At 43.1% G+C, this 21110-nt stretch overlaps 1 protein-coding gene across 6 annotated transcripts in view; it reads right to left on the bottom strand.

The window, feature by feature from the left end:
- LOC106586785 (lysine-specific demethylase 6A) overlaps positions 1-21110 on the bottom strand; it is a 113898-nt gene that overhangs the window by 39522 nt on the left and 53266 nt on the right. For all 6 annotated transcript variants that reach the window (XM_014174411.2, XM_014174415.2, XM_014174412.2 and 3 more), the window contains 4 exons: positions 19239-19293; positions 18226-18260; positions 7632-7725; positions 5945-6071 (listed from right to left, as the gene is read on the bottom strand). In XM_014174411.2, coding sequence (XP_014029886.2) covers positions 5945-6071; positions 7632-7725; positions 18226-18260; positions 19239-19293 — 311 coding nt within the window. The remainder of the gene's footprint in view (positions 1-5944; positions 6072-7631; positions 7726-18225; positions 18261-19238; positions 19294-21110) is intronic.

Raw genomic sequence — 21110 nt, 5'->3', positions numbered from 1 at the left:
ACTTGCTACGACTGTGATGTGGTTGTCTCACCTAGCGACCTCACCTAGCTCGGGCTCCTGAGTGGCGCAGCGGTCTAAGGCACTGCATCACTGTGCTAGAGGAGTCAATACAGACCCTGGTTGGAATCCAGGCTGAATCACATCCGTCAGTGATTGGGAGTCCCATAGGGTGGCGCACAACTGGCCCAACGTCATCTGGCTTAGGGTTTGGCAGGGGTAGGCCGTCGTTGTAAATAAGAATTTGTTCTTAACGGACCTGCCTAGTTAAATGTTAAATGAAATAAAATAATAAAGGGACAATCTGTAGTGCCTTCAGAAAGTATTTATACCCTTTGACTTATTGCACATTTTGTTGTGTTACAGCCTGAACCCATCTACACAAAATACCCCATAATGATAAAGTGAAAACATGATTTTAGAAATGTTTGCACATTTATTGAAAATGAAATACAGAAATCTAATTTTCATAAGTATTCACACCCCCCGAGTCAATACTTTGTAATAGCACCTTTGGCAGCGATTGCAGCTGCGAGTGTTTCTGGGTAAGTCTCCAAGAGCTTTCCACACCTGGATTTTGCAACATTTGCCCATTATTCTTTTCAACATTCTTCAAGCTCTGCCAAATTGGTTGTTGGTCATTGCTAGACAACCATTTTCAGGTCTTGCCATAGATTTTTAAGTTATTTAAGTCAAAACGGTAACTGGGCCACTCAGGAACATTCACTGTCTTCTTGGTAAACAACTCTAGTGTAGATTTGGCCTTTTGTTTTATGTTATTGTCCTGCTGAAAGGAGAATTCATCTCCCAGTGTCTGGTGGAAAGCAGACAACCAGGTTTCCCCTCTAGGATTTTGCCTGTGCTGACCGCCATTCTATTCCTTTTTTATCCTGAAAAAACTCCCCAGTCTTTAACAATTACAAACATACCCGTAACATAATGAGGGTGGTACTCAGTGTTGTATTGGATTTGCCCCAAACATAACACTTTGCAGTCAGGACAAAAAGTTAATTGCTTTGTCACATTTTTTGCAGTATTACTTCAGTGCCTTGTTGATACCGGGATGCATGTTTTGGCGATATTTTTTGGTCTGTACAGGCTTCCTTCATTTCACTGTCAAATAGGTTAGTATTGTGGAGTAACTACAATGTTGTTGATCCATCCTCAGTTTTCTCCTATCACAGCCATTCAACTCCGTAACTGTTTTAAAATCACCATTGGCCTCATGGTAAAATCCCTGAGCGGTTTCATTCCTCTCCGGCAACTGAGTTAGGAATCGTTGTATCGTTGTAGTGACTGGATGTATTGATACACCATCCAAAGAGTAATTAATAACTTCACCATGCTCAAAGGGATATTCAATGTCTGCTTTTATTATTTTTACTCATCTACCAATAGGTGCCCTTCTTTGCGAGGCATTGGAAAACCTCCCTGTTTAAACCTCACAGTTTAATCTGTGTTTGAAATTCACTGCTGGACTGAGAGACCTTACAAATAATTATATGTGTAGGGTACAAAAATGAGGTAGTCATTCAAACATCATGTTAAACACTTACTGCACACAGAGTGAATCAATGCAACTAATTATTTGACTTGTTAAGCTTATTTTTACTACTGAACTTATTTAGGCTTGCCATAACAAAGGGGTTTAATACTTATTGACAAGACATTTCAGCTTTTCATTTGTTATTAAATTGTAAACATTTAGTAAAACATAATTCCACTTTGACATTATGGGGTATTGTATCGACACCAGTGACAAAATAAATATCAATTTAATCTATTTTAAATTCAGGCTATAACAACCAAATGTGGAAAAAGTCAAGGGGTGTGAACGCTGTCTCAAGGCTAGGGTTGCGGAAATTTTCCATGGTAAATTAAGCCTGGGAATTTTGCTTAAAATTCATCAAAAATGTTAGCGTATAACGTTGAACCTTTTTTTGTGGGATACACATAAGGCAATTCTTGGTCTTGTGGCATATTTTGGTTAAACTATCCCCAATTCAATGGAAATGCAACCCTCTGCATGCACAGTGCATTCTTCCATCACATGTGCAGCTGATTCTCAAGATCTTGTACACTAATGAGATGCTATTGAGCCCACACTACTACACTGTCTGAGCCAAGGACTACATGCTTTCTGGTAAGTTTTGATTACAATACTGGGTGGGGTGAATATATTTTATATGACATACATTATTTTTTGGGGTTAATTAGTAAATAGTAGCCTACGGCAAAGTGTGTTTAAATAATTTCTAAATAATTTTAAATCATAACAATTTCTGTTAGTTAGTTTTAGCTTGCTTGAGCCTGCTAACTGAGGAGTGTTAATTCACCTGTTTCAATACATGTTTCATTTTAAAACATTATCTTACAAAGGAGTTGTTTAATCTAACTGCTTATCTATTTATCTGTACATGGAATTGTATTTGGGTTTTTTCTAATCTTTACAGGAAAATGCCACGGGCACTATCTGATGTGTGGAGACATTTCACTGCAGATAATATAGAAGGAAATGCTGTGTACATTTGCAAATACTATGCCAAATCATATGTGAAGAATGCAACAAAGATGCAGAATCATCTGGCCAAGTGCATAATGTTCCCTCAGCGCTCACAACAAGCAACCTCTGACAAAAGTCCCTCCACTTCTATTTGAGGTGAAAATGATGAATCAGACACCTTATCGATAGCAACAGCTCATGGTCCTCCTGGAATCAGACTTTTTTTTTACTCAATGGAGAAACAGAGAAATGCTGATGAATGTCTTGCTCGAGCTGTGTATGCAACTGGTTCACCTCTGATGCTCACAGGCAATATATATTGGAAGAGATTTCTGAATGTTCTTAACCCAGCATACACCCCTCCACCCAGACATGCTTTATCTAGTCATTTGCTGGATGCAGAGTTCCACAGAGTTCAAGTGAAGGTCAAGCAAATCATAGAGAAAGCAGACTGTATTGCAATCATCTCTGATGGGTGGTTGAATGTTCGTGGGCAAGGAAGAATTAACTACATCATCTCCACCCCTCAACCAGTATTCTACAAGAGCACAGACACAAGGGACAACAGACACCGGTCTCTACATTGCAGATGAGCTGAAGGCAGTCATCAATGACCTTGGAACGCAGAAGGTATTTGCACTGGTGACAGACAATGCTGCAAACATGAAGGCTGCTTGGTCTAAAGTGGAGGAGTCCTACCCTCACATCACACCCATTGGCTGTGCTGCTCATGCATTGAATCTGCTCCTCAAGGACATCATGGCACTGAAAACAATGGATACACTCTACAAGAGAGCCAAGGAAATGGTTAGGTATGTGAAGAGTCATCAAGTTATAGCAGCAATCTACCTCACCAAGCAAAGTGAGAAGAATAAGAGCACCACATTGAAGCTGCCCAGCAACACATGTTGGGGTGGTGTTGTCATCATGTTTGACAGTCTCCTGGAGGGGAAGGAGTCTCTCCAAGAAATGGCCATATCAGTCTGCCAATATGGACAGCCCCATCAAGAGGATCCTCCTAGATTATGTATTTTGGGAGAGAGTGGTAAGCAACCTAAAACTCCTGGATCATTGGGACCCTTCAATATTCACTTTATTTTGTTGTTCAGTGAAATCATCCCATGTGAAGAGTCGACTCATTTAATTAAAGTTAAAATCGTAACAATTGTTTTTTATTTATTTCTACAGGAAAGATTTAATAATCTGCAATTATGTCTACTTTTGATAAGGTAAAATGTTTATGTTTCTGTCTCCATATGATATGGTAAATATATCCAATGCAAAAAACATCTACATTTAAATGGTATTAATATTAACTTGCATCTATTTCCGTTAATTCCCATATATTCCCGTTAATTCCCCTGGAAAGTTCCCACCTCTGAATACTCCCCAAAATGTGCAACCCTGCTGAAGGCACTGGATATATATACCCACTGATTCTTGAATAATATAACCTACAAACGCTTCATAAGCTTAGTTCAACTGTCATACTCCATCAGAACCACAAATATAACATGGTTTCGGGTGAGCTGGACCGCAGAGTGAAGGAAAAGCAGTCAACAAGTGCTCAGCATATGTGGGAACTCCTTCAAGACTGTTGGAAATGCATTCCAGGAGAAGCTGGTTCAGAGAATGCCAAGAGCGTGGAAAGCTGTCATCATGGCAAAGGGTGGCTATTTGAAAAATCTTAAATATAAAATATATTTTGATTTATTTAACACTTAACCCTATTTAACACATGATTCCATATGTGTTATTTCATAGTTTTGATGTCTTCACTACTATTCTACAATGTAGAAAATAGTAGAAAATAAAGAAAAACCCTTGAATGAGTAGGTGTTCTAAAACTTTGGACCGGTAGTGTAAATAAACGCTGTATAGCCTCATAACATGGTTAAAACAATAATCTTCATATCATGTATGGTCAGTCCTTGCATTAATAGCTCTGTCTATTAATCTGAGTGGTTACATTTCTCCAGGCCCATCCCTCAGCTTTTTACCAAAACAGATTTGTTGATTTGCCCTTTAAACAGCTGCATATTATCAAGATATCAAAGTGTCCCCAATGAAAAGGTAAGCAACAGGCCTATAGCAAATGCAGCATATGGCATTCATTTTTCACATATAAATAACATTTCACATTTACATTTTAGTCATTTAGCAGACACTCTTATCCAGAGTGACTTACAGTAGTGAATGCATACATTTCATAATTCTTTTCCCCCCGTACTGGTCCCCCGTGGGAATCGAACCCACAACCCTGGCGTTGCAAACACCATGCTCTACCAACTGAGCCACACGGCTTCCGTAACACTTTTCAGTAGTGCTCAAAGCGTGCCATTCCATGAGCACAGCATTTATTTATCAACTGGAATCAATGAGCCCAATCAGTCCTCCATGACAACACAATCATAAACAACAGAGTAGGGCTGGCTAATAAATCCTTAGTTTTGGGTCATGCTCAGGTAAAACCATTTGGCTAATCTGTACCTTCATATTTCCAAGTCCTTTTCTTGAAGATCAAGGGGTATAACATTTATTGGAATGACTGGAATTCTGATAGATTTTGGTTTTTAACGTAAAGATGTAATTTAATCATGTTATTATATGTAGTAGAAAGTGATGGGTTAGAAGAAGCCATATAGTAAAACTGAACATCCATATATGGCCAGCCATGTGAACTTTCACATTGATGTATCCTGCAATAGATGTGTTTCAATTGGTAACATACATTTTGTCTTCTTCTAATGCCTCTTAAGGGGAAATTAATGTAAAAGTAACTGAATGTAATCATTACTGAGTTTGGGTAATCCAAATGTTTCGTTACCGATTACAATTTTGGACAGGTAACTAGTAACTAGTAACTAACATATTACATTTATAAAGTAACCTACCAAACCCTGCTTGCTAGCCATTAACTTCTCTCACAGCCGCTAACACAACAACATACTGCTGCAGCCCTTAGTTGTACTACAGACAGGAGGCCATCTATCCACTGCAATACTGTCTGCCACACTAGCCAAACCAGGTCAACTGTGGTCTAATGATCTATACTAAAATAAGTAGATTAAATAAGTAAGCACTATATAAAAGCCTTTATAAAAGCGTGTGTAATAACAGAAAGGAAAAATTCCATCTAATTAATAGGTCAGATTTACAGAGCTATTAATCATTAGGTGTCTGTGTAACACGCTGTCTTCCCAGAGAGTACAGACTTGAATCAATAAAAATCAGCGTGATCAGAGGAGCAGCTCTGAAACAGCTCTATAGATTGTAGAGAAACAGGTGAGACAGGAGCTGAAGAGAGAAAAGACCTTCAGGGCAGAGTCTTATTCTACACAAAGCGGTTTAACGTTTTACACACTTGCTAAAGGGAAACAATAGCCAGCAGGAATTCACTACGAAAGAAAATGCCAAAATGTTTACGAAAGAAAATACTTTTACCTGCCGAGGAAGTACCAGGACTGTCCAGAGTTGGGGTCTGCTTCTAGTGACTTCTGCAGACACTGGATGGCATAGCTGTCCTTGGAGCCTTGGTCCCGTAACTGCTCCACTGTGTGATGCATCCAGCCTGGAGGAGACCAGGGGAGTTAGCAGGGTGAAGGATCCAACAACCACCACCGCTAGTCTGGGTCCAGGGCTAGCCTTCTGCTAGCTGGTCAACAGAACCACTACACTTTACACCACTGCTAGTCTGGGTCCAGGGCTAGCCTTCTGCTAGCTGGTCAACAGAACTACACTTTACGCCACTGCTAGTCTGGGTCCAGGGCTAGCCTTCTGCTAGCTGGTCAACAGAACTACACTTTACGCCACTGCTAGTCTGGGTCCAGGGCTAGCCTTCTGCTAGCCGGTCAACAGAACCACTACACTTTACTGTCTCCAATAGTAAGTCAACACAACTGATCCTGCAGGTGCTTCTGCTAGTCCATTAGAAGGTCTAGTACTACACTAATATACAGTACATATTAAAACTACACTAGACTGTCAGTCACAGAGGGGAACACTGCTGTCTGTCTGGTGTGTAAAAGCACCAGTCTCATAAAAGGACCAAAAGGCACATCTATCTAGAGCTTTCTGAAGAAGAGGGAGGAGAAAGAGGGAGGGAGGGAAGGAGAGCGGGGGATTCATCGTCCACACATCAGCCGTGTCTTCAAAGGTCTAAACAACTCACCCCTGGGGTCGCTCCCACCTCTCTCTCTGTACACACACACACACACCTCCCCATCGCTCCACACAACAGCTGTGGCGAGCCTTGCTGGAAGGCCACCACCAAATAACATTTTATCGGTCACATACACATATTTATATCAGATGTTGTTGCGGATGTAGCGAAACGCTTGTGTTCCCCAGCAGGGTGGCTGGCAGGGCAGAAAGAGAGAATGTTTTTCAGACCCTAGGGAACATCCCAAATTGGGGGAGGACGGCAAGAAACAAGACAAGAGCTGTCTGTGTTCAGAGAGGACTACGTCGGGGAAGGTACGTGTGTGCATCAGTCAGTCCAGGGCAGAGAGAGACTGGAGGCTTGGGAGAGACTTGGGAAAACTGCGATGGGAGCAGGGAAGAGGTGGGGATCTGGGAATACTGTCCAGTTGGGAATATGGTAAACAACAAGGAGCACAACTTCTCCCAGAACACAATGCAATCCTGTGTTATCAGCCTTATACATATTAGTACCTTCAGCAACAAATGGTGCAGTTTGAGGACATGTGGAAGAAATGTATTAGGGTGCTGGATATAGGGCTAGTGGATATAGGCAGGTGTGATGCAGTAATGTTTGTATGTGTATGTTTTGTATTGTTTATAAAATAAAAATACATTTTATAAATCATAAAAAATAAAATACAAAGTACTAGAGAGGCATGTGGTAAAGTAACTGACGACTAAAACACCACACCGCACCTAGACACTGCTCTAGAAAGTTCAACACTTTTTATACATAACATGTAAAAGACTGCACTTTTCAAATAGAACCTTCAAGAACAAACTAGGATATATTTTTAACAAGACGCAAAGAAAATGATAGGTTAACGTTACCAAAAGGACATGTCAACAAGTGACATATTGCTTGTAACAAGTAGGCCCAAATGTATCGTCTTTGATGCAGTGGTACATAGGAGAGAGGAGGACTTACCTAGTTGCTGCAGTGTAGCAGCCTTCACCTGTGCAGGTAGATTCTCTGTCTGTAGTAAACTCTCATACGCTTCTTTTGCTGCTCTGAATTTCTTCTGCAGAATGACAGTGGGGGAAAGAGAGTGATAGAGAGAGAGGGGAAGGAAAAGAGAGAGAGGAAGGATGTTTAAGCCAGACCGAAGAGTCAGTGTGTTTTATGGTCTCACTGGTCAGTAACTAAGAAGTTTAGACACCTCAGACCACTCTCAGATACACTACAGGCTAAAAGTATGTGGACACCCCTTCAAATTAGTGGATTCGGCTATTTCAGCCACACCCATTGCTGACAGGTGTATAAAAATCGAGCACACAGCCATGCCATCTCCATATACAAACATTGGCAGTAGAATGGCCTTACTGAAGAGCTCAGTGACTTTCAACATAGCAACGTCATAGGATGCCACCTTTCCAACAAGTCAGTTCATCAAATTTCTGCCCTGCTAGAGCTGCCCGGTCAACTGTAAGTGCTGTTATTGTGAAGTGGAAACATCAACGTCTCAGCCACGGAATGGTAGGCCACACAAGCCCACAGAACGGGACCGCCAAGTGCAGAAGTGTTTTTGCATTCCAGTTCAACATTTCCCTGCTCTGTCACAGTCTATAATTAAAAACATTGAAGAAACATTTAAGACTACATGTGTAAATTTCATGCCATTTGAATTTGAGCAACATGACTGGCCGGTGATTCAAGCACCACCACGCTGCCACTAGTCACAACATCTGGAGCAGTACATGAGTTGCTGCCTTCACACAGCACACGCTAGCATCACTAGTCACAACATCTGGAGCAGTACATGAGTTGCTGCCTTCACACAGCACACGATAGCACCACTAGTCACAACATCTGGAGCAGTACATGAGTTGCTGCCTTCACACAGCACACGCTAGCACCGCTAGTCACAACATCTGGAGCAGTACATGAGTTGATGCCTTCACACAGCACACGCTAGCATCACTAGTCACAACATCTGGAGCAGTACATGAGTTGCTGCCTTCACACAGCACACGCTAGCATCACTAGTCACAACATCTGGAGCAGTACATGAGTTGATGCCTTCACACAGCACACGTCAGCTGTTCAGATCAAAAACAAGTGCCCATCAATCTACTTGCTGAGCTTATTTTAGAAAAAGTCATTTACAAATGTAAACCTTTAATAGTGAACATAAAATATGCTAGCTACGGTTGATAGAAAGCTAGAAAGACACCTACTGTAGCATTGATACACAGTGAGGCTGGGTTTAACTTGACCACTCCCCCTGAGTAGGGTACATAATAGCCAGAGCCCGGACTTGAACCCGATCAAACATCTCTAGAGAGACCTGAAAATAGCTGTGTAGCGATGCTCCCCATCCAACCTGACAGAGCTTGAGAGGATCTGCAGAGAAGAATGGGAGAAACTCCCCAAATACAGGTGTACCAAGCTTGTAGCGTCATAAGACTCAAGGCTGTAATCGCTGCCAAAGGTGCTTCAATGAAGTACTGTGTAAAGGGTCTGAATACTTATGTTAATCTGATTTCGTTAAAAAAAAAAAAAAATATATATATATATATATATATATATATATTAGCAAAAATGTCTAAAAAAACTGTTTTTGCTTTGTCATTATGAGTTATTTTGTGTAGATTGATGAGGGAAAACGAACTATTTCATCCATTTTAGAATATGGCTGTAAAGTAACAAAAAAGTCGAGGGGTCTGAATACTTTCTGAATGCCACATGGTGGTGTATAGGTTATTTACTAACGGTGTGCCAAATAGTCGGACAAAACAAGCATCTTAACGGATTTGGGCAATTTACTGTATACGACTAGGATGTGATTCTTTTTTGTAACAAATACATTTTCGGGTGCCAGCACACATCTTTCTCATGTCAGTCAGTCATGTGGCTGTCTGTAAAGAGAAGGACATGCTGTATGTTGATCCTGCTGCTCTGATTGGATAGAGTGAAGTTGTATTTCTCCATCCGCTCGCTTCATAATTTCACCCAATCAGTTTTCCCTTGCATGTTTTCGGTTTGATGATTTAGATTGCCGCTGCCTGTTCCCATAGTAAATCACATGCCGAAGGACGTTTGCTATCAAGCTATCATTTTGCATAATATCTAACAAGCGAGGCATGGGTAGGGAAAAATATGAAAAGGTGATGCGCATTCTGACTGAGTGACAGCAAACTTGGCTGCCGGCTGCAAGTTGAGGACACACACACACACACACACACACGCGCACCCTGCTCAAAATCTGTAGCAGTTAAAATGGGCACGTAGTTATTTTGCCAACATCTACTTAAGCATATTAAAACACTTCTGTTATTTTCATTCACAAGTATTATTCCATCCCATTATCAACTGTCAATTTATGGATACGATTACGAGTAAGGCCATGTCGGCACACCCATACCATTTACTGTGCTTTGATTGACAAACAGCAAGCTTGACTAGTTTATAGGTTGTCGAACTGACTGAATAAAGTCGATCTCATATCATTTCCATTCAGAAATCATACAACCTAGTTATATGTCCATGGTATCGCATCCAGACAAGTACTGTAAAGATCTTGTTTGCATTTTTCGATATGAAGTCCATCCGGACTTGCCAGAAAGTGACATTGAAGTGAGTGACTCGTCAGTAGCCTACCGAATTGTCTCGGTAAGAGAGCTGTTCATTTGGCTCCCTAATTTTCATACTGGTAGGCTTTTTGGCAATTATCTGCAGCTAAATTATGAAAACATTCAATAAAGATGGTGGATACTCCTCACTGCAAGAACAATAGGTAGGCTAGTGGAGAGAGCCTCACTGTGGTCTAAAATGGGATAATGGCGCAGGAGGGAATGGCGGCCATTTTACGGGGTCCTGACCAATTGTGCCATTTTGTGTATTTTCGGCGCTGATAGTAACTTGTTTCTATGACTGAAAAGAGCTTCTGGACATCAGGACAGTTATCACTAGACCTCCATTTGGACAAGAACTTCTACTTCGATGAGTTGGAGGCAAAGGACATTGATTATCGCAGACCAGGCCCAAAACACTGACAATCAAAGGAGGAGACGTCGCTATAGAGACCACCGAGCGGGATAACTAACGAGACAATGTCGCAGTGTGGATAATTCGCCTCTACTATTGGCGAACATGCAATCACTGGAGAGTAAACTGGATCAGCTCCGTTCGAGTCCATCCTATCAACGTGATCTGAAGAGCTGTAATATCCTAGGTTTCTCCAGGTCGTGGCTGAACAAGGACACAGTATAAAAGATTTTAAAAAATCTAGCTGGTTTTTCTATACATCAGCAGGACAGAACAGCTGCATCAGGGAAGCTCAGAAGGGGTATGTCTCTTTGATAACAACAGCTGGTGCACCATCTCTAATATTAAGGAAGTCTCGAGGTTCTGCTCACCTGAGACAGAATACCTCATGATAAGCTGTAGACCTCACTATCTAGAAAGAGAATTTATCTATATTGTTTGTAGCCGTTTTACCGCCAAAAACCGATGCTGGCACTAAGGTGACACTCAATGAGATGTATAGGGCCATAAGCAAACAAGAAAATACTCACCCAGAGGAGGCACTCCTAGTGGCCGGCGGCTTTAATGCAGGAAAACTGAAATCCGCTTTACCCAATTTCTACCAACGTCACCTGTCCAACTAGATGCGGAAAAAAAAAACTCTAGATCACCTTTACGGCACTATCAATCAGACGAATTCAAAGCTCTCCCTCACCCTCCATTTGGCAAATCTGACCATAACTCCATCCTCCTGATTCCTGCTTATAAGCAAAAACTCAAACAGGAAGTAGCAGACTGAAATATGTTCCGGGATTGATTCGATGGCATTGAGGAGTTAATCACATCAGTCACCGGCTTCATTAATAAGTGCATTGATGACGTTGTCCCCACAGTGATTACAGGCAACATACACACTGAGCTAAACATAATTTTTTTATATAAAAAAATATAAAATTTTTAAAATTTAAAAACGTAACCTTTATTTAACTAGGCAAGTCAGTTAAGAACAAATTCTTATTTACAATGACGGCTTACCCCGGACAACGCTGGTCCAATTGTGTGCCGCCCTATGGGACTCCCAATCACGGCCAGATGTGATACAGCCTGGATTCAAACCAGGGACTGTGGTGACGCCTCTTGCATTGTGATGCAGTGCCTTAGATCGCTGTGCCACTCGGGAGCCCTAAAGGCTAGAGCTGGTGCTTTCAATGAGCGGGACACTGATGTGGCAGGGCTTGCAAACTATCATGGATTACAAAGGGAAACCCAGCCACAAGTAGTCCAGTGATGTGAGCCTACAAGACAAGCTAAATACCTTCTATGTTGGCTTCAAGGCAAGCAACATTGAACTATGCACCAGCTGTTCCGGATGTCTGTGTGATCAAACTCTCTGTAGCCGATGTGAGTAAGACCTTTAAACAAGTTAACATTCACAAGGGGATATCAGGACTCGTACTCAGAGCATGCGCTGACTAGCTGGCAAGTATCTACAATGACTTTTTCAACCTCTCCCTGACCCAGTCTGTAATACCTACGTGTTTTAAGCAGACCACCATAGTCCCTGTGCTCAAGAATGCCAAAGTAACCTGTCTAAATGACTATCGCCCTGTAGCACTCACATCTGTAGCCATGACATGCCTTGAAAGGCTGATCATGGCTCACATCTTCTACACCATCATCCCAGACACACAACAATTTGCTTACCGCCCCAACAGATCCACAGATGACACAATCTCTATTGCACTCCACAATGCCCTTTCTCACCCGGACGAAAGGAACGCCTATGTGAGAATGCTGTTCATTGGCTGCAGCTCAGCATTCAACATCATTGTGCCCTCCAAGCTCATTACTAAGCTAAGGACCCTGGGGAAAAAAAAAAAAAACACCTCCCTCTGCAACTGAATCCTGGACTTCATAAAGGGCCCCCAGGTTGGTGACAATAGGAAACAACATATCCGCCACGCTGACCCATTAAGCATTGAGATTGCCACGGGGGCCCCTCAGGGGTGGGTGCTTAGTCCCCTCCTGTACACCCACAACATCATTAAGTTGGCAGACGACAACGGTAGTAGGCCTGATCACTGAAGACGATGAGAGAGCATACAGGGAAGTCAGAGACCTGGCAGTGTGGTGCCAGGACAACAACCTCTCCCGCAACATCAATTTAATATATTTTAAATTCAGGCTGTAACACAGGGACGTAAAACTCATTCCATGGAGGGTCTAGTGTCTGCGGGGTTAGTTTTTTTCCTTTCAATTAAGACAGACAACCAGGTGAGGGGAGTTCCTTACTAATTAGTGACCTCATTTCATCAATCAAGAACAAGGGAGGAGCGAAGACACTTTTGTTGTAACAGACAGAGTTTGACACGTACTGTAACACAAGAAAATGTGGAAAAAGTCAAGGGGAGTGAAAGACTGTCTTCAGAAAGATATGTACATATCTACCTCAATTACCTTGTACACCTGCACATCGACTCGGTACTGGTACCCCGTGTATATAGCCAAGTTATCGTTACTCATTTTGTATTTAATTCTTGTGTTATCATTTTTCCATTTATTTCTTGTTTTATCATTTTTCTATAAAATGTTTCTTTGTTGGGAAGGGATCGTAAGCATTTCACCGTTACTCTACACATGTTGTTTACAAAGCATGTGACAAAATAAAATGTTATTGGATTTTGATTTGAAATATGATAAAAGAAAACAGATTGAATTGTTTAAAAAAAGTTAAGACCTGCTTCATTCTATGATTGCATACCTGTATTGCAGAAAGCTGAGAAAGTGGCTATTAAAAAGGAAGCTTGAATCCTGTGGAAGTCGGCAGTAGAAATAATGTTTGTCTGGGGTTTTATATCATATTGTACAACAGTTAATGAAACTAACACTGTAAAAGTGTGACCTTTTTAAAATTCAGTGTTATTTCCTGATAGTTGCTGGTTAAAAATACAATCTAGCATTAGAATGTACCAGAGGACACCAAAATAGAGCTTGTCTGGGGAGCCTGGCTGGCTACTTTTTCTATTTGGCTAGCTACTCTATGTGCTTGTGGAAAAGTGTGTGTGTGTGTGTGTATTTTCCCACCTTCAGTGCTGTTTTGTATCTGGGTAAACCTGAAAAGCACACTCTGAGACTTGTTAATTATTCTCATTGATATTGGGTCTGATCCGGTTGTGTGTAGTCTGGAGGTCTCTGTTCTCATCTGCTCTTACTCAGCCATCACCAAGTCGAAGCACCTCCATGTCTGTAGCTGTAAAGGCCCTGATACATACACACACACACAGGGCCATAAAGCAGTCTGGCTTTGGCTCTTCCTGTCTGGCTATAAAAACCAGGGTAATCAAACCCAGTTGTACACACAGCACCCCAACCACCAGGATCTAATGCACCAACCATTACCAGTCACTACATCTCAATATGAGGTGGTGTTTACCTTTCCAATATGTCCCATTGGAAAATAAGTGTATTAATAGGCCTGGGATTTGCCAGGGACCTTACAATACGATATGATATTATCACGATAAGATACGTATTGCGATTCTCACGATTCTAAACGCTGCAAAAAAAGAAACATCCTCTCACTGTCAACTACGTTTATTTTCAGCAAACTTAACATGTGTAAATATTGGTATGAACATAAGATTCAACAACTGAGCTATAAACTGGACATGTTCCACAGACATGTGACTAACAGAAATGAAATAATGTGCCCCTTAACAAAGGGTGGTGTCAAACCAAAAGAAACAGTCAGTATCTGGTGTGGCTAACAGCTGCATTAAATACTGCAGTGCATCTCCTCCTCATGGACTGCACCCGATTTGAAGGTTCTTGCTGTGAGATGTTACCCCACTCTTCCACCAAGGCACCTGCAAGTTCCCGGACATTTCTGGGGGGAATGGCCCTAGCCCTCACCCTCCGATCCAATAGGTCCCAGACATGCTCAATGGGATTGAGATTCGGGCTCTTCGCTGGCCATGGCAGAACACTGACATTCCTGTCTTGCAGGAAATCAGCCATACTGCTCGTTCTGTGCGTGGTGGCATTGTCATGCTGGAGGGTCATGGCAGGATGAGCCTGCAGGAAGGGTACCATATGAGGGAGGAGGATGTCTTCCCTGTAACGCACAGCATTGAGATTGCCTGCAATGACAACAAGCTCAGTCCGATGATGCTGTGACACACCGCCCCAGACCATGACGGACCCTCCACCTCGATCCCGCTCCAGAGTACAGTCCTCGGTGTAACACTCATTCCATCGATGATAAACGAGAATCCGACCATCACCCCTGGTGAGACAAAACCGCGACTCGTCAGTGAAGAGCACTTTTTGCCAGTCCTGTCTGGTTCAGCGACGGTGGGTTTGTGCCCATAGGCGACGTAGTTGCCGGTGACGTCTGGTGAAGACCTGCCTTACAACAGGCCTACAAGCCTTCAGTCCAGCCTCTCTCAGTCTATTGCGGACAGTCTGAGCACTGATGGAGGGATTGTGCGTTCCTGGTGTAACTCGGGCAGTTGTTGCTGCCATTCTGTACCTGTCCTGCAGGTGTGATGTTCGGATGTACCGATCCTGTACAGGTGTTGTTACACGTGGTCTGCTACTGCAGGGACGATCAGCTGTCCGTCCTGTCTCCCTGTAGCGCTGTCTTAGGCGTCTCACAGTACGGACATTGCAATTTATTGTCCTGGCCACCTCTGCAGTCCTCATGCCTCCTTCCAGCATGCCTAAGGAGCGTTCACGCAGATGAGCAGGGACCCTGGGCATCTTTCTTTTGGTGTTTTTCCAGAGTCAGTAGAAAGGCCTCTTTAGCGTACTAAGTTTTCATAACTGTGACCTTAATTACCTACCGTCTGTAAGCTGTTCTTGTCTTAACGACCGTTCCACAGGTACATGTTCATTAATTGTTTATGGTTCATTGAACAAGCATGGGAAAGTGCTTAAACCCTTTACAATGAAGATCTGTGAAGTTATTTGGATTTTTACAAATTATATTTGAAAGACAGGCTCCTGAAAAAGGTACGTTTCTTTTTTTGCTGAGTTTATATGTATTGCGATTCAATACTGCGATTTTACTGCGATTCGATATTCCAAACATATTGCTCACCATATGTCTGCTGCAGAGGGACAACAGCCATGAGGAGTCAATATATGTTTCAAAGGCTGATTAAAACTAGTCCTACCAACTGTACATCTGAAATTCAACTCATTCTAAAGCTTTGGACACACCACGAACGGTTAAAAGCAGCAGGGCAGGTAGCTGTCCTATGGCTTGCTGTCACCACAGTGTGTTTCAGGGACCAACAGCAAGGTGTTGACAAGCAGTAGCTGTCTTAACCAATTGAACATGTCTACTATTCAGAAAATAACCATGTTCGCCCCTAAAACACCTCATTAACCGTGGACATTTGAAACTATTTGTTGTTGCCCTGGCATCACCACAGCTCCAGGCATGGCAGAGAAGAGCTGATTGGATGAGGAGTGGGGGGGGGGGCAGACTATAGCAGGTTAGGAGAGCACTGTGACTGGAGCTGTAGAGTTCTCCTGGCTCACGTTGTCACTGGACACTGATCTGAGGTCAGTTTTGTTTTTCACCTAAATCACACGTGTCAAAGTCATTCTTTGGAGAGCCGAGTGTCTGCGGGTTTTGCTCCTCACTTGGGGGGGGATCAGAGATCCGGCATTTACAAAATTACACTGATTGGCCCAAGGGGGGGCGCTATAATAATCAACTGAAATTCCAAACTTTGAACAAGCTTATATCCTATCCCTTTTGTGCTAGTCATGACATGTTGTACATAGAGTACCAGTCAAAAGTTTGGACACACCTACTCATTCCAGGGTTTTTCTTTATTTTTACTATTCGTTTAACCAAAAAAAGTGTTAAAGCAAAATATATTTTATATTTGAGATTCTTCAAAGTAACCACCCTTTGCCTTGATGACAGCTTTGCACACTCTTGGCATTCTATCAACCAGCTTCATGAGGTAGTCACCTGAAATGCATTTCAGTTAATTTGTGGAATTTCTTTCCTTCTTAATGCATGAGCAAATCAGTTGTGTTGTGACAAGGTAGGGGCGGTATACAGAAGATAGCCCTATTTGGTAAAAGACCCAAGTCCATTTAAGGCAAAGCAAAACGACAGTCCATCGTTACTTTAAGACATGAAGGTCAGTCAATCCGGAAATCCGGAATTCACAGTTCAAGTAACAGACATCTCAACAACTGTTCAGAGGAGAGTGTGTGAATCAGGCCTTCATAGGTCAAATTGCGGCAAAGAAACCACTACTAAAGGACACCAATAAGAAGAGACTTGCTTGGGCCAAGAAACACGAGCAATGGACATTAGATCGGTGGAAATCTGTCCTTTGGTCTGATGAACCAAATTTGAGATTTTTGGTTCCAACCGCTGTGTCTTTATGAAACGCAGAGAAGGTGAACGGATGATATCCACATGTGTGGTTCTCACCATGAAGCATGGAGGTGGTGGTGTGATGGTGTGGGGATGCTTTGCTGGTGACACTGTCAGTGATTTATTTAGAATTCAAGGCACACTTAACCAGCATGGCTACCACAGCATTCTGCAGCGATACGCCATCCCATCTGGTTTGTGCTTAGTGGGACTATCATTTGTTTTCCAACAGGACAATGACCCAACACACCTCCAGGCAGTGTAAGGGCTATTTGACCAAGAAGGAGAGTGATGGAGTGCTGCATCAGATGACTTGGCCTCCACAATCACCCGACCTCAACCCAATTGAGATGGTTTGGGATGAGTTGGACCGCAGAGTGAAGGAAAAGCAGCCAACAAGTGCTCCGCATATGTGTGAACTCCTTCAAGACTGTTGGAAAAGCATTCTAGGTGAAGCTGGTTGAGAGAATGCCAAGAGTATGCAAAGCTGTCATCAAGGCAAAGGGTGGCTACTTTGAAGAATCAAAAATCTATTTAGATTTGTTTAACACTTTTTTTATTACTACATGATTCCATATGTGTTATTTCATTGATGACTTCACTATTATTCTACATTATAGAAAATATTAAAAATAGAGAAAAATCCTTGAATGAGTAGGTGTGTCCAAACTTTTGACTGACTCGATAAGCTCATTCACAAAAAGTTAACATTTGATAAGTCTGTGTAGACTATGTATAGGTACTTTAATTCCATACAGATACAGTTGACAATAAATGTTGTTCATGTTTCTAGTTGTCACTAACAGGCCCAAGGGAGGGGTGGGCTGCATCATTCATGTTTACTGTTGCCTTGTTTCAGTTTGTATATGCCTACTTCCTGCTGTCACAGAGGACAAAGAAATAACGGTTTGTGCAGACCACAAGGTAAACAGACCACAGCTAACTTCCCTTTTAGGAGTAATGACAACAACTGATAATGGATTACAAGATAGGCTATATGACAAGGTATATAGTGATACTAGGTCATGAGAAGATCTATATTCTATGAGGTCAACTCAACCTATCCACCACCAATATGTACAGCAGACTTCACAGCAGACTTCACTACCAGCACCAGAGAAAAAGGGGAAATAAGGAAGGATTTCTTACCTGAATCTCATATAAATGAGCGATGTGGAACTGGACTGTAAATAGAAAGAGAGAGTTACAAACTGACACAAAGGACTGGAGATTACTTACATAGTGTGCTCTCTCACATTTCCCCTTAGTGATGAAACCAAACAGAAGCTCCAGCTGGGAGAAAAACATGTGTTTTTACAGAGAGGGCTATGGCAAATAAATCCATGCACTGCCTCTGACTCCCCTGTGGCACTGCCTCTGACTGCCCTGTGGCACTGCCTCTGACTCCCCTGTGGCACTGCCTCTGACTCCCCTGTGGCACTGCCTCTGACTCCCCTGTGGCACTGCCTCTGACTCCCCTGTGGCACTGCCTCTGACTCCCCTGTGGCACTGCCTCTGACTCCCCTGTGGCACTGCCTCTGACTCCCCTGTGGCACTGCCCCTGACTCCCCTGTGGCACTGCCCCTGACTCCCCTGTGGCACAGCCTCTGACTCCCCTGGGTGCAGAAGGAAGGGGTCTGCATGGTGTGTGGCTACAGATGGGAGAGAGGTTAGGTCTCCAATGTGTGTGTGTGTGTGTGTGTGTATAAAACTGCTCACATGTAAGTGTACGTGTGGCAGAGTCTGAGCTCTAGTCTGAGCTCTGCCGATCCCTTCTAATGTGGTCTCCTAGGCAACTCAATCTCAGGAAGGTGGTCGGAATGAGTGTGTGTGTCGCCTTGAAAACCCCAGGGTCAGGCGTACAGACCATGGGGAAATTGCACGGCAACCGGGAGTAAATAATGAAATGATAAAAATATCCAGACAGCGTTCTGTGCCCTTTCCTTTACGTGGTTAATACTGACAAATGACCAAGTCAACCTGACACTGTCATTATGGATAATGCATCATCTCACATAGCTAGTGAGTACATAACTCCACATGCTGGGGAAAAAGCAGGAAGGGGAATTCATTGGGGTTTCAGTGACGGTACCAAACAGCAGAAGAATGGTGTGTTTGAGTGTGAGTGTAGAAGAGAGAAATGGGGGTGTAATGGTTCTTACTTTCAGCTTTGGACAAAGTGCAGGGGTTGGAGCCAATCAAAGCCAGCTGAAAATGCTGCAGAGAGAGAATGCATGTCATTAAGGAGGGTTTCTATGCAGCATTGGTTAGCATTTCACATGAAGTATACAAACATGTCTGGTCCCGCCAGGCTTACAAACAAGAGCTAAAGTATGACAGTGCAACGGACAGAGAGGACGTTCAAAGACGGGGTTGACCATGTGACTAGCCACCACAACCCTGCTGCAGTGTCTCCTCAACAGCAGACCCAACTCTGCGGATGCACACGGCCTTACAACCAGGCTCTCCAACCCTGTTCCTGGAGAGCTACCGTCCTGCAGGGGGTTTTTCCAACACGAATATAGCACACCCAAATCTAATAATTAGCTGGTTGATAAGCTGAATCAGGTCATTTACAACTGGGGTTGGAGTGAAAACCTACAGCAGGGTCTCTCTACAGGGACAGGGTTGGAGTGAAAATATACAGGAGGGTAGCTCTCCAGGGAAAGAGTTGGAGTGAAAATATACAGGAGGGTAGCTCTCCAGGGAAAGAGTTGGAGTGAAAATATACAGGAGGGTAGCTCTCCAGGGAAAGGGTTGGAGTGAAAATATACAGGAGGGTAGCTCTCCAGGGAAAGAGTTTGAGTGAAAATATACAGGAGGGTAGCTCTCCAGGGAAAGGGTTGGAGAGCCCTGACTTAGAACATGTCATTTTCCCAACTCCCCTAGTCTAGTGTGTGTAGACCTGAATGGGACTGGATGTGTGTATAGGGTATGTTGTTCCCATGGTGACTATTAAAACCTACTCAAAACCTAGAGTCCTCAGAGCATGCGCAGACCAGCTGGCTGGAGTGTTTACAAACATATTCAATCTCTCCCTATCCCAGTCTGCTGTCCCCACATGCTTCAAGATGTCCACCATTGTTCCTGTACCCAAGAAATCAAAGGTAACTGAACTATCGCCCTGTAGCACTCACTTCTGTCATCACGAAGTGCTTTGAGAGGCTGGTTTTGATCATATCAACGCCACCTTACATGACACAATAGACCCACTTCAATTTGCTTAACGCCCCAAAAGATCCACAGACAACGCCATCGCACTGCAGACTGCCCTATCCCATCTGGACAAGAGGAATACCTACATCAAAATGCTTTTCATTGACTGCAGCTCAGCCTTCAACACCATAGTACCCACCAAGCACATCATTAAGCTCGTGGCCCTGGGTCTGAACCCAGCCCTGTGCAACTGGGTCCTGGACTCCTGACGGGCCGCCCCCAGGTGGTGAAGGTAGGGAACAACATCTCCACTTCGCTGATCCTCAACACAGGGGACCCACAAAGTTGCGTGCTTAGCCCCCTCCTGTACTCCCTGTTCACCCATGACTGCGTGGGTGAACACTTCCACGCACAATTCCAACTCAACTATCAAGTTTGCAAATGAGAACGTTAGTAGGCCTGATTACCAACAACGACGAGACAGCCTACAGGAAGAAGGTGAGGGCCTTGACAGAGTGGGGCCAGGAAAATAACCTCTCTCTAGACATCAACAAAACAAAGGAGCTGATAGTGGACTTCAGGAAACAGCTGAGGGAGCCACGGCCTGTTCACCCCACTATCATCCAGAAGGCGAGGTCAGTACAGGTGCATCAAAGCTGGGACCGAGGGACTGAAAAACAGCTTCTATCTCATGGCCATCAGACTTAAATAGCCATCACTAGCCAGCTTCCACCCGGCAACTCAACCCTGCACATAGAGGCTGCTGCCCTATGTACATAGACATGGAATCACTGGCCACTTGAATAATGTTTACATACTGCTTTACTCATCTCATATGTATATACTGTATTCTATTCTACTGTATTTTAGTCAATGCC

The sequence above is a fragment of the Salmo salar genome, chromosome ssa25 (assembly GCF_905237065.1).
Source record: "Salmo salar chromosome ssa25, Ssal_v3.1, whole genome shotgun sequence".
Classification (NCBI taxonomy): domain Eukaryota; kingdom Metazoa; phylum Chordata; class Actinopteri; order Salmoniformes; family Salmonidae; genus Salmo; species Salmo salar.
Note: the sequence above shows the minus strand (reverse complement) of the source record. Positions and strands in the feature narration are given on the sequence as shown.